The sequence below is a fragment of the Miscanthus floridulus genome, chromosome 1, assembly GCF_019320115.1.
Source record: "Miscanthus floridulus cultivar M001 chromosome 1, ASM1932011v1, whole genome shotgun sequence".
NCBI lineage: Eukaryota > Viridiplantae > Streptophyta > Magnoliopsida > Poales > Poaceae > Miscanthus > Miscanthus floridulus.
In genome coordinates this window covers 176,218,147-176,232,215 of record NC_089580.1, presented here as the reverse complement: position 1 = coordinate 176,232,215, position 14,069 = coordinate 176,218,147, and the positions used below count along the sequence as shown (strand labels likewise).

General features: G+C 40.6%; 1 protein-coding gene across 1 annotated transcript; it reads left to right on the top strand.

Moving 5' to 3' along the window:
• The first annotated feature begins 4,504 nt into the window (after positions 1-4,504).
• LOC136549157 (coatomer subunit gamma-1) lies at positions 4,505-12,467 on the top strand. The gene is made up of 18 exons (XM_066540440.1): positions 4,505-4,768; positions 5,398-5,495; positions 5,629-5,679; positions 5,832-5,945; positions 6,032-6,232; positions 6,313-6,414; positions 8,024-8,131; positions 8,213-8,443; positions 8,526-8,776; positions 8,853-9,024; positions 9,709-9,864; positions 9,960-10,010; positions 10,157-10,297; positions 10,377-10,580; positions 10,647-10,778; positions 10,865-11,038; positions 11,380-11,619; positions 11,993-12,467. The coding sequence occupies exons 1-18, from the start codon at positions 4,684-4,686 to the stop codon at positions 12,185-12,187; spliced, it is 2,706 nt and encodes a 901-aa protein (XP_066396537.1). The 5' UTR covers positions 4,505-4,683; the 3' UTR covers positions 12,188-12,467.
• The last annotated feature ends 1,602 nt before the right edge of the window (positions 12,468-14,069 follow it).

The following is a 14,069-nucleotide window of genomic DNA, read 5'->3' as shown; positions in this document are numbered from 1 at the left end:
AGTTTGCATTTCGCTATTCGTCATACTAATCAAATTGCTCTAGTTGATTTGTAGATTTTTAAATAGGCTATTCACCCCCCTCTAGCCATATTAGGACCATTCAGAGGTGAGCAGCTCATGAGCATCCCCTTGCTCTCCTCTCTTCTTCCGTGATCTTCTTCCTGCTCCTCTCCTTCCAACCCGAGTTGCCCACAAGCTCCACGAGCTCAGCCATGGCGTTCACCCATGAAGCAAGAAGAACACTCGTAGCTTTCTCTCTCCCATCCCATGCATGTGTATATGACGTGTGGGCCCTGAGCAACAACACATGTAAAAGAACCATGCCAAACACCCACGTGAAGACCAAAGAATATTCCCTAATCACGCATTAGTCTTTTTCCGCGTGATTAAATTGCGGCCACCTCGCACAACCAAATTCCAAATCCGATTCCATCGATTCTTCTTCTTAAATTCATCTAAAATCAAACTCTATCTCTCATATAAATTTCACGATTTTTAGAGCTCGTTTGAATTTATGTGAATATTTATTTGTGTTTGTTTGCCTGTTTTGATCGTTGCGTGCTTTTAACTGACGGAGTGAATGAGCCAGAGAACGAGGATGTTGGAGGCCAGTATCGTGAGTTCGAGGCCATACCTGAGATCTCGGACTGCCAACAGGAGTTTGTCGAGGAGGCCGATGGAGGAACGATGAGGGATCGTGGGATCAACTAGAGTAGCTAAAAGATGATGCTATGGTGACCATGTCACAGAAATGAAATGCTAACTTTTGGTTATATTTTATCAAGGCAAGCCCCAGTGTATAACCTCTACTTTTCTGCAGTTTAAATTATATTTGTGCATTAAGTTGTAAAGAGTTGAATGAAACCCACTTGCATATATATATCTTTATCCTATGAGTCTTACTAGTATGATAGGATCGGATAGATTGCTATGCTACAGGAATCGGTAGAAGTCGAGTGATTGCCTGTCACTCGCGAGATATAGGAAATATATTACTATATCACTATCACTTAGACAATATAAATGGTGGAAAGAAAAAATAGTGATCAGGCAGGGATATGATTTGGGTATTGGTGGGTGTAAGAGGTTGTGTCACCGTGGACGCGGGGCATGGCTTGGTTACACTGCTTTCCCTGTCTGTGTCGGTTAAGGACCGGTCGTTGCATAAGCCATCGAGGCAAGTCACAAATTTATTATCTTGAGCACATACTTGTGTATGGGTGCTTGAAAGACTTGTTGCTCTCTTGTCGTGGGTTCTGGCTCTTTTTGGACCGACTGTCAGAGTTTTATTTTGGTGGAGGAGGTCCTTACACCGCATTGAGTCCTGGACTCAGAGGCGAGGGCTTGGAGTCCCAGTTTGGACGGAGACCTAGGACCCTAGGATAGGAGGGTGATGGGTTGGTCCTGCTTGTGCCTTAGGTATAAGCGGGGCATGTGTTTTCGGGGTACCCAGCTAGGGACACTGATTCGTGAATCGCCGCTGAGTCGGTACGGCTTCTTTCGTACCTAGCACCGTAGTAAGAACTGAAAGATAAAAGATAAAATAGAAAAAGGAAATCTGATTGCTTACCACATGTTTGAAAGTAGCACATGTGCTTACATAGAATAGTTAGTTAATGAACTAATGCGGCTATTAATGAAAATTGAATATAAGGACACACTTTTAGTAATGCTTCTGCAGATGCAATAAACCCACAAGCCAGATAGCCTTGCATATCCTTGGAGTCTTTTCTTTCCTCTTGTCGAGTAAGTCTTGCTGAGTACAATTGATTACTTAGAGTTTTATTTCTCCTGTTGTAGGTGACAGGTGGATGCTAGAGCTGACCCTTGTGTGTGGATACCTTCTGGTGGGCTCAGCAAGGATTCCTCTACGCTACAATCATAGTTGTTATTTATAACTCTCACCAAATATTTTTATAAATGAAAATTTCATAATCTGTTGTCGTAGTTTATATATCAATACTTCATCATGTCATAATTATATATTTATTTCCGCTGTAATTCTAATCACATGTTTATATTCCGTTGTTCAAGTAAACTGTTTATAACTCTAATAATATGATTATATTCTGCTATTATAATAATAAATATTATACTCTGATGTTGTATTAAAAGTGATGTAAGAAATGGTTAAGAATGATGTAAGATTTATTCTCTCATTTGTGATCCTGATGGAAAAATATGGATTTTTGGGTTCTCCCCTGGGGTGTGCTCGACGAAACTGAGTAATTTGGTGTTCTCCTTTGGGTGCTTAGTGTCTAATAGAAGACGAGTACTTCTGGGAGGTATTAGATTAGGCAGTTCTGCTATAGCCACCTAGACGGCTTAGAGCAGCGAGGATCGTCGAGCGGAGGTTGGTGATTGTCTCCGGCTCCGATCGTGGTGATTGTGAGAGGTTCTTGACCTTTTTCCGGCGAAGAGCTAAAAGGTACTCTAGTGAATTGCTCGTGGCTTATGTGATCCTCGTCTTGTATTGATTGTGCGGCACTCTATTGAGGGTTTGGCGTGTGATGCCAATTAGCACGTGAACTTCTAAGTGAGTAAATCGCCACAACGAGGACTAGCTTGTCGGCAAGCAAGTGAACTTCGATAAAAAATCATTGTGTCATCATTTGATTCCGAGGTGATTGGTCTTCATTGGTATTCATCCTTGTGATTGATTGGTTCACTCCTCGACACGGTGGTATAACTATCTTTCTCACTCTCTTTACAATACCGTAAATTAGTTGTCAGGCTCTTTAGTGTAACTAGTTGTGAGAGCTTGTTAGTTTGGTTAGTCTGGCTCTTTAGTTAGCATTTGAGAGCGCACTAACTTAGTGTAGTGACATAGCTATTGTGTGGATAGAAACTATATAAACCAGAATTATGGTAGATGGCTTGCAATTTTAGTAGGCTAGCACAATACTTGCTTCGCCTTATAATTATCTAACCGGTTTGCTAAGTATTGTTGTAGAAAATTTTAATAGGCTATTCACCCCCCTCTAGCCATTAGAACCTTTCACGCGCTCGCCTTGCCCCTGCCTCCTCACCGCCTGAGGCTGCACCTGCTCGACCGCACTACCACCTCCACTGCGGGTGTCGCTCGCCGGGGGCAGCGCAGCCGCTCGCCCGCTGCCCTCCTCCTCCACCGCGACCGCATTGCCCCATTGTGCCATGGTCTGCCAGCTCGTTGACTAGGTTTTACTGAAAGCACATGTTACAAGCGTATGTTTCAAGTGTTTCAGATGTTTCAGAGATATGTTGCAAGTGTTTTATATGAATGTTGCAGAAGTAGATCGTGATGTTGCATATGTTGCAATGCCTATACACGTATGTTGTAAGTGTCCGTTCCAAATGTTTCATCTGTTTTTTTAGAAGTATGTTGCAAGTGTGCTTATTTGGATGTTGCATATATTTCACACATATATTGAAAATATTTTATCTGGATGTTGTATATGTTTTAGAGTGGGTTTTTAAGTGTTTTCAGGGTCTTAACAAGTGTTTCAAACGTGTGTTTTATCTATCTTCATATGTATGATGCAAATATTTAATCAGGATGTTTCATAAGTAGATCGGGTGTTGTACATATTGCAATAACGCAGATGATTGACGGATAGCGTCTTATCGCAGGGCTTTGGCTTTTATCTCATGCCTTCTTCTCACGTAAGGATGGCAACGGATTGGGTTTGGGGCGGATATCCGTGGGTTTCGGGTTCTGCGGGTTCGGGTTTGGGGATGGTTTTTCACCCATGGTTTTCGGGTTCGGGGCCCCGAAACCAATCGGATTCGGTTTCGGGTTTGATTTTTCACCCGTGGATATCCAATGGATATCCGAAATAAATCATTTGGAATTAAAACTCATGTTTTATAATATACTAATAACAATTTGTTTACTTAGATTATTAAATTTATTTAAAGTTGACTCATGAAAATATTTATTATTTGTTGCCTCTTGTTTATACATGTGAATATGTGTATATATATCCGCGGATTTCGGGTATTCATTCGGGTTTCGGGTATCCGCGGGTTTGGTTTTGGTGATGGATTTCCACCCGAATCGGTTTTCGGGGCGGATTTGGGTTTCGATTTCGGGTTTCGGTTTTGGGTGCACGGAGACTCCACCCGATCCGAACCCGACCCGTTGCCATCCTTATTCTCACGGCGCGTCTCGGCTTGCCCTCTCCTCCATTCCCTTTTCTCTATCTCACGACGGGGAAACAGAGGGGCACATACGGCCCCGTGTGTGGGTGGACGGTGTGGGTGGGGCGAGTCATCTAGGCAACGCGGAATCCGAGCGGACGGGGCGTACTGCGGGGAAGAGGAGCCAGCGGAAACGAAGAGCAGCCTTGCCATGGACGTCCATAAGCGCGTGTCCATCCGGACATCCGGTCGCCAGGAGTACCGTATTTTTTATGGGACGGAGAAAGTATGGCCCACATCTGACGACACGTCTCGGTCTCTCTCAGCCTGCTGCGCAAAAAGGGCGCGCGTAACGGCGAACCAGAGTCCAGGGTAGCGTTGCGTCGGAGCCCCCAGTATCGGTCGACGATCGATCGACCCGCCACCGCACCGCACCGCACCGGCAGCACGACCACCCTTCAAGGCCCCTGGTCCCGGTCCCCGAGCGAAACGGTCTCGTCCATCGTCCCTTCCCGAGCCAAGCACACTGCACACCGCCACCCACCAGTAAGCGCCCGGTGTCGCATGCCTCGCTCACTCGCCGGCGGTGACCTTGCCGTACCGGAGATGGCGCAGCCGTACATGAAGAAGGACGACGACGACGAAGACGGTTAGCCGCCTCTCCTCCACCCTCCCCCGCTAAACCCTACCTACGTGCCTCCTATTGCTTTCGCGCGGCTACGATCTGGGATTCTGGGTGCCTCTGCCCGTCCTAGCGTGCCGGATCTAGCGCGATCTCTCGTCGCATCTCCGCGATCCGTTGTTACTGTTGTCGTCGTCATCGGTGGTAGTGGTGCTGCGGATTTATCTGCCGAGACTTTGCTGGTTGGGCAGATCATTTGCGGGATTTGGTTGGGAATTGGGGTGGGAGCTCGCAGTTAACTGGATCTGGACTGCGTTTGTTTGCGGCATCGCGCGACCGACCCATCGTATCGGCCGGGCGATTCTGCTTCGCGTTATCGAAGTCCCACTTGCGAGAGCTATCAACCCAGTCAATCGAATCTGTGTTTTCCATCATTGGAGCTTCATGACTCACGAGCAATATTCTGGTTTAGATCCGTTCCCTAGCCTATTTGCCTCCTTCCCGTAACACTAGTATAGCCATGTTCCTAAGCAGACCCCACCATGCTTGAAATTAAACTGTCATCCCGTCTTTTTATTATGGATTCAATTCAATTAAGCTTGCAAAATGCTTCCAAGTTGTCTCATCTTTATTAACTGCGTGGATGTTTTTATCAGTTGAGTATTCACCATTCTTTGGGATCGAGAAGGGGGCTGTTCTGCAGGAGGCACGGGCTTTCCATGATCCACAACTTGATGTGAGACGATGTTCGCAAGTAAGAATTCCCTGCACTTTCTACCATTTTGTCATTCTTTACAACCTGAGTTTTTGAGACATATATAATTTGACCCCTCTTATTTTTGTGGCTTTCTTCTCTGCTTCCTGTCCTGTTTGGAACTTTGTCGCAGGTCATCACCAAGCTATTATATTTACTTAATCAAGGAGAGACATTCACGAAGGTACGGTAGTAAAAAAACTGCAGAGTAGTGAGTTGTGTAGTTTCTGTGTGCACACATTTGCTTAGTTCAAAGAAGCAAAACTGTTTGATTGGGGAGTAAACATACAGTGCTACATAATATAATAAATTCAATTGTGCATGTTTCTGTTACAGGTTGAGGCCACAGAAGTCTTCTTTGCAGTAACAAAGTTATTCCAGTCTAGTGATGCTGGTCTTAGGAGGCTAGTATATTTAATGATCAAAGAGCTTTCTCCATCGTCAGATGAGGTTAAATAAATGATGTTTTCAGCTGAATCCAAATTTCATGCCTTCTAATCTAATTCTAAGATGTTTGAGCTTTATGGTTGTAATAGGTCATCATAGTCACAAGCTCATTGATGAAAGATATGAACAGCAAGACAGATATGTACCGTGCCAATGCTATTAGAGTTCTTTGTAGAATAATTGATGGTACCCTACTAACTCAAATTGAGAGATATTTGAAGCAAGCTATTGTTGACAAAAACCCAGTGGTCGCTAGTGCTGCTCTTGTTAGTGGCATCCACCTGGCCCAGGTACTGCTATAATTCTATGCATATATACTGATCTCTTGTTTAAGGTTGGTTAACAGTATCTTTTGTGACTTTGTCTACAGGCAAACCCAGAAACTGTGAAAAGATGGAGCAACGAAGTCCAGGAAGCTGTTCAATCAAGAGCTCCACTTGTCCAGTTTCATGGTCTCGCTCTTCTTCACCAGGTATAATCTTGTTCCATTGAGCCAGTCAGTGTTTTCCTAGACGCTAAACGCTAGACGGTCGGTCACCCTTCTTTAGCATTTAGTCGGTGTAGACGATAAATTATATGGCGGTTTGCACTGTAGCAGTAAATATGCATACAAACACTATCGTTACATACTAAATTTTTAAATGTGACTCGAGACATGCACACAGTTGCACATGACATCATAGACAATTAGACAGACATAATGACATAGATAGTAGACTTGCAGTTCTCAGTTCTCACATAGTTAAATGATAAGCTGTCATTACGCAATAATATATTAGATATTAAGTTCTATCAGCAACACAAATTTCAGATAGTTTTACCAAGTCAGTTCTCTATCACCAAGACTGTCGTTTAAATGCCTCAACTAGTGTTTAAACACATTTAAATCACAGTTAAACGCACCATTTAAGCTGTTTTCTGACTGCTTTGGCTGTTAAAACGATTTTTTGTTTAATTCGCCATTTAGGGCCTCAACTACACGATACCCACAGTTTAGCGTTTACACGTTTGCAGACGACGGTTTAAATGAGTTTAGGCGAACACTGGAGCCAGTTAAATTTTAGAAGCACATGCAAGGAAGAAAACTAGCCTACCCCAACTTGTTTGGGACTTAAAGGCTTTGTTGTTGTATGCAAGGAAGAAAACGTATATAATTTCTTTCTCTTTCCGGAATTTGTCCTTTTCTTGCGGAAGTGATGGAAGAACTGCATTATGGTATATTGGTATTGGTGTGCCTTCTAGTCTTTTCAGATGAATGATGGTTTGGCAGATGGAACTGCGAATTTAACTTGTGTAGTATCAAAAAAGTTTCTCTGCGAATCATTGTAGATTGTATGATGTGCTTTGCTAGTACATTGCCCTCAAATTATAAGCAGGCAAGCATGCCCCCTTTTGAATAACACCTTGGTTATGTATGCGTTATTTTACTAAAGATGGCATGATAAGGATGCAATATCACTTTCATTTGACATTGGCACCAAAATGTATAGCTCTGTATCCTCCATTTGCTTGATGATATTCTAGGAGGCCAGTTTTCTTTTATTCCAGTTGAGACCTGATTTATTCCTTGAAGCATACTTACTGCTTATAGATTTGGTGGAGGTGGGCACAATCACGCATGTCATATGCTTTGTCGCATACCTGTCAGAAATATCATAGTTAGTTTAAAAGAGCAGGTCAGGCATTGCATGCTACTAACCAATACAATGCTTGATGCCTTTAGCTGTATTTCTTTGTGCTGATACTGAACTTCTCGGGGAGACTACCTTTTCGGTAAATAAGTTTGGGGGCTGTGCCTGTGGCTATTTTTGTTAATCTCGGTGATGTGGTTTTTGTCAAACTAATAGTTTCGGTAGTCAGTATTCTGTTCAGACGATCCACTTTGCATGAGTTTACTCATACCCTGTTATGGCCTTATGGGATTGCATGTTTGGTTCCATTTTACTGTATATGTAAAATTCCCTGGTAGTTTCAGTAAACGGTTAGGTTTTATTAGGGTGCATGTGGATAAGGTGTACTATGATATAGTTTCTATTCGCTTGTTACACTTAATGTTCATTTGATTTCTCCCCAACTTGCAGATTAGACAGAATGATCGTTTGGCTGTTAGCAAGCTAGTTTCTAGTTTGACAAGGGGATCTGTCCGTTCTCCTCTTGCACAATGTCTTTTGATTCGTTACACAAGCCAGGTAACCCAATAACTCATATCTTGCTCTATTTAAAACTAAGTAAAATATGGGAATTACTAAAATAGAAAGGGCAATTTACAGGTTATGCGTGAGTCAAGCATGAACACTCAAAATGGTGACCGCCCATTTTTTGATTTTCTGGAATCATCCCTCAGACATAAAGCAGAAATGGTGGTTTTGGAAGCTGCACGGAAAATAACAGAGATGGATGTTACAAGCCGTGAATTGGCACCAGCGATTACTGTTTTACAGTTATACTTGAGTTCATCCAAGCCTGTGCTTCGATTTGCTGCTGTCCGGACTCTCAATAAGGTTATCTATACATGGTCCTCAAGCTTAGCTGTTCAAAGTTATTCCCGCCCTATCTGTTTCTTGATTTACCATTATATTGCAGGTTGCCATGACACGCCCTCTGGCTGTGACAAACTGCAACGTGGACTTGGAGAGTTTGATGTCAGACCAGAACAGGAGTATAGCGACCCTGGCAATCACTACTCTTCTTAAAACTGGCAATGAATCAAGTGTGGATCGCCTCATTAAACAAATTACCAATTTCATGTCTGACATAGCAGATGAATTCAAGATAGTTGTTGTTGAAGCTATACGATCTCTGTGCCTGAAGTTCCCACTAAAATATCGCTCAATGTATGTGGATAGCTGAAAGAGCGTTGATTTTTTGCTTTGAAATTCCACTGCTTTGACTATGTCTTCTGTCTTTCAGGTTGAATTTTTTGAGCAACAGCTTGAGGGAAGAAGGGGGCTTTGAGTATAAAAAGGCCATAGTGGATTCCATAGTTACTTTGATCAGTGAAATACCAGATGCCAAAGAAATTGGCCTGCTTCATCTTTGTGAATTCATTGAAGACTGTGAATTCACATATCTTTCTAGTCAGGTAACTACCATTATTATGTTATTGCTGTTGATAAAGAATTTATTCATTAACTTCCAGTCTTCCAGCTATCTATGAATTAAGTAATCTCCATTTGTTGTAGTTATTTGATGTCCTCTAAAATAGTAAAATGCTTATGCATAGAAAACACTTTCATGGTTTGAAGTCATGGTTTTGCACCAATTGTGAGGTATATCTGAAAGTGCACATCTAGACGGCATAAGATGTTCTTTGCACCAAACGATTGCTTTGGGTGGTTTTCTATTTTTGTTCACTGCCTGTTCATGGTGCGCCTGAACCTTGATTGCTTCTGCTGGGTTTCAACTCTAGCCTACCCCAACTTGTTTGGGACTTAAAGGCTTTGTTGTTGTTGTTGTTGTGCCTGTTCATGGTGCAACAGAGACACCAGAGAGAACAGTTTGTTCACTGTATTCAATTCTGTTAAGAGTCCATTTATTGCTCATTTTGGTTAGATTTGAGAAAACCCAGTGTCTCCTATATTTAGATTTTGTGAGATTAATATTCTAATATAAATGTTCTACCGAACATATTCACATACCATTAGCAATACAAACAATATGTGGATTGAGAACATGCAGCAACTTCAAGTGCTTAAGTATTATCTCAATAGTTTTTTGTTGATCGACTGTGATTGCGAGAATTGGGATGTTTTTTTTATGTGTGTAGATTTTGCATTTTTTGGGAAATGAAGGGCCAAGGACATCAGATCCAAGCAGGTACATTCGCTACATTTACAACCGTGTGATATTGGAAAATGCGACTGTTCGTGCTAGCGCTGTCAGCACGCTGGCAAAGTTTGGTGCCCTGGTTGATACACTCAAGGTATGTCAACTTCTTAGATTAGTAAGTGTATTTTTATATTATTGCCTTTCCTGTGTATTTCCAGCTCATTTAGGATTTCTGTATTTGTGTTTCAGCCTCGGATCTTTGTTCTCTTGCAACGATGCCTGTTTGATACTGAAGATGAGGTAAGTTTAGAATTCTACTTGTTTTAATATGCTTTTGAGCACATAAGAAACTTTAAACAATCCTTCATCAGATTTGGTAGTCTTACTCAGCAGAGTACCTGATAAGATGGTGTTAACAAGAATGCCATTGGTGTTTGCTGTCATAGGTTCGTGATCGTGCTACACTCTATCTCCAAACACTTAGCGGTGAAGTTCCCATTGGTAACGATGAGAAGGATGCGAAGGACTTCCTGTTTGGATCTTTTGACGTGCCATTAGCCAACCTGGAAGCAAGCCTAAGAACTTATGTATGTTTAGAATGAGCATTACATCCTGCATACTTCAAATGAATGCATGTTTTTGCTTATGTCTTTAAGAACTTAACAGGAGCCTTCAGAGGAGCCATTTGACATATCTTTGGTGTCGAGAGAAGTCAGGTCGCTACCACTTAAAGAGAAGTCAGCCCCTGGCAAGAGGCCACCTGCTGCTGCTGCTGCTGTCGTTGCCCCTGCACCTGTTTCAACTGTTGATGCTTATCAGAAAATGCTTTCATCCATTCCTGAGTTCTCTGGGTTTGGAAGACTCTTCAAGGTTTGCGTACTGTTCTGTCTTTTGAAATTTAATAAGTGCATATGCTAATTCTCTCAATTTCTACAGTCCTCTGAACCCATGGAGTTGACAGAGGCAGAAACTGAATATGCTGTTAGTGTGGTTAAGCACATTTATGATGGCTACATTGTATTGCAGTACAATTGTGCAAACACTATAGAAGAACAATTGCTAGAAGATGTAAGTCTCTACATTCCAAGTATTTTCTTCAAGGACTAAATGTTAACTCACACTGAAGGTTTGGTAAATGTCTTTGCTTCTTCCAGGTCACTGTTTGCGTTGATGCCTCAGATGCTGAGGAGTTTTCAGAGATTTGTTTAAAGCCTCTTGCAAGCTTGCCGTATAATTCACCTGGGCAAGTTTTTGTTGCTTTTGAAAAGCCAGAGGGTGTACCTGCTGTTGGGAAATTTTTAAATTTGTTGAAGTTCACAGTTAAAGAGGTAAACATAATGGTGTTTCATGTGTATAATCTTCTCCCAGTATCAGACATTAATAGTAATATAGTTTGTTTTTCAATAAATGTAGTTTGTTAAGTTCTGTATCATATGGATTTGATTTGGAATTTTCTGTCCATGGCATATGATTTAGGTCGTCTAGAAACTCTCTGAACTGTCTGGAATTCTAGTATTACCTTCTTTGGTTCTGAAGAAGTTTTTGGGAAATATTCTAAGATTGACATGACTATATGTCTTTTTAATTTGGATCGAGAATGCTAAGACATGGGCTTTAATTGAATTGAATTTGTATTGTTCTATAACTAAATACCTTCCCATTTTGTCAGGTTGACACAACTACAGGGGAAGCTGATGAGGATGGTGTGGAGGATGAATACCAGTTAGAGGACTTCGAAATTGTTTCATCTGATTATATGCTGAGGGTTGCTGTCTCCAATTTTAGGAACGCCTGGGAAAATATGGACCCAGAAAGTGAGCGTGTCGATGAGTATGGACTTGGGGTTAGAGAAAGTTTGGCTGAGGCTGTCAATGCTGTCATTAATATCCTTGGGATGCAGCCGTGTGAGGTCAGCTTCCAATTCTCAAAAAAAAAAAAAAAATCTCTGGAAGTCAATTTTCCCACACATCATTTGGTATTTCTTGGAGCATCAGTAGTGAAGCTTAACCTAAGAATTTAGCACATCAAATGTCAGCTTGTTAATCTTATGCCTTGTATTGGGTGTTGGGATGATTAATATGCAAGTGGTATGTTTGGTTGATGTTCTGGGCTATGCCTATAACATTGGAATGATCTGTGTGCATAATTTGGAATATCAGGACAGTTATGTTGGCATTGTGAACTAGACAACTAGAGCACATGTTCAGAACTTTGTTTTTCTTTAGATAATGGTACTTGGATGGTTGCTAAGTGCTCCAGTTACTTTGTTTTTCACTTTTCAGGGCACTGAGGTTGTACCAAAAAATGCAAGATCGCACACCTGCCTGCTATCTGGCGTGTTTATTGGCAACGTGAAGGTCCTAGTTAGGTTGTCATTTGGACTGAGTGGGCCCAATGAAGTGGCAATGAAATTAGCTGTGAGATCAGATGACCCTGAAGTCAGTGATAAGATTCATGAGATTGTCGCCAGCGGATAAAGCGCAAGACATACAAATCTTGTGCCAAAACAATGTAGAGCGGGTAGATGCCTTTACACTTGGATGCTTACAGTCTTGTTTCTTCGTGGATATTCTCAGATAGCATATGCTGTAATCTTTTTTGTTTTTGTTTTTTGCTGTATGTATAAATAAGGCACAGTAGCTATTTTGGTACCTCAACTATTACTCGAGGCTCAATTTTATTCCTAAACTTTTAAAACGGTTGTTTAGATCCTCAAACTTTAGTTTTACGATCAATTTCATTCTACAACTATGAAGATGATCGTTTTAGTTCTCAAACTTTGCATTTTGGGATCAATTTCATTCATAAACTATTGAAGTGCATTTAACTTTTATTTTTAACTTAATTTTGTCTATTCAAAAAGAGAACCTTATATTTTAGGCACAATTTTATCCATAAATTATGAAAATTATAGATCTGCTATTATTTTAATATATCCATGTATTCTTAATGAATAAATAGTGTTCGATACAACTGTAATTGCTTCCGTAATATCATTTAGTTGGATATATATATATAAATGAATAAATAGTGTTCGATGTAACACTAAAAATAACAGCTTGAAATTATTAATGACCATGAAAGAGTTTTTGGATAAATATTATTTTTCTATCTCCAATCGCTGACGGTGTTCGAGCTAACCAGGTGCAACAGTACAACGTTCCACGTAGAACGTAGACAACGTTGTGATGAAAATAAAAGTTTAAAGAACAAAATACACTTTGATAGTTTATAAATGAAATCAAGCCCAAAACGCAAAGTTCGAGGAGTAAAACAATCATCTTCACAGTTTTAGGATGAAATTGAGTCTAAAAGTAGAGTTTGAGGACTAAAACGGACGTTTTGAAAGTCCAGGGACGAAACTGAGCCTCGAGAAATAGTTAAGGGACCAAAATGACTATTCTGCCTATAAATAACATCAGATATTTGTTGGTGTTTATTCAATACTGATTTCATGGAATATTCAGAATGGAAATGTACTTGTACCCTTCTGTGGTTTGCCTTCGTGCTGAACTGCTGATGAACTGTACGTCTGTAACCCTCTCCCAGAGGTGTGAATACGGGCCTTTTTTTTTGGGCGGGTGTGTTGTCTCCAAGAGTTCCTTAAATCCCTTTCTAACCTTTGGTTTTTAGCAAAATGAGAAAAACCCCCTCTTCAACAATTTCTAATCCATTCTCATAATTTTAGAACTTAGGAAAAGTCACCTCGTTTCGTGTAAAGTTACACGATTCTGAGGAAGGAGTGGATTATCATAAGCTCTTGAGATGACCTTTATTCCTTCCGATACTTGTTTAGAGTTATAAAATTTCATGTTTTTGGAAAGAAAACATTGGATACTCTTGGAGATGCTCTAAGAGTAAAACGAATAAACTCATCGCAACGGGAAATAAATAATCTCATGTGGTGACTTTTTTCGTGATAAATTATCTGCTCATTAGATACCTCTACGATCTGTGTACCTCCGAGGCTCCAATTTGATTTTTTTTAGACCTACTTCATATTTGGCACTAGTCCAGCTCATAGATCAATGCACGGTTCTGTTTAAACATATATTTAATCTAAAATAATACTGCCTCCGTTTTTATTTACACGTTATCAAACATTTGTATATTTGACTATCGATTTAAAAAAAAGTTATATAGATTCGTGACATAAGATTTATTCTTTTACATTTACTATATAAAAAATGCTTTCATAATATACAATTTATAGGTTGTAAAACTTTACCGGTTTTTCTGAAATGAATGGTCAAATATAGTAATATTTGACTTTAGATAAATCTAATGTGACATGTAAAAAAAACGGAGGGAGTAACACAAATTCTCAACCAATTACTTTTATTGTGTTCCCAGTAAGGC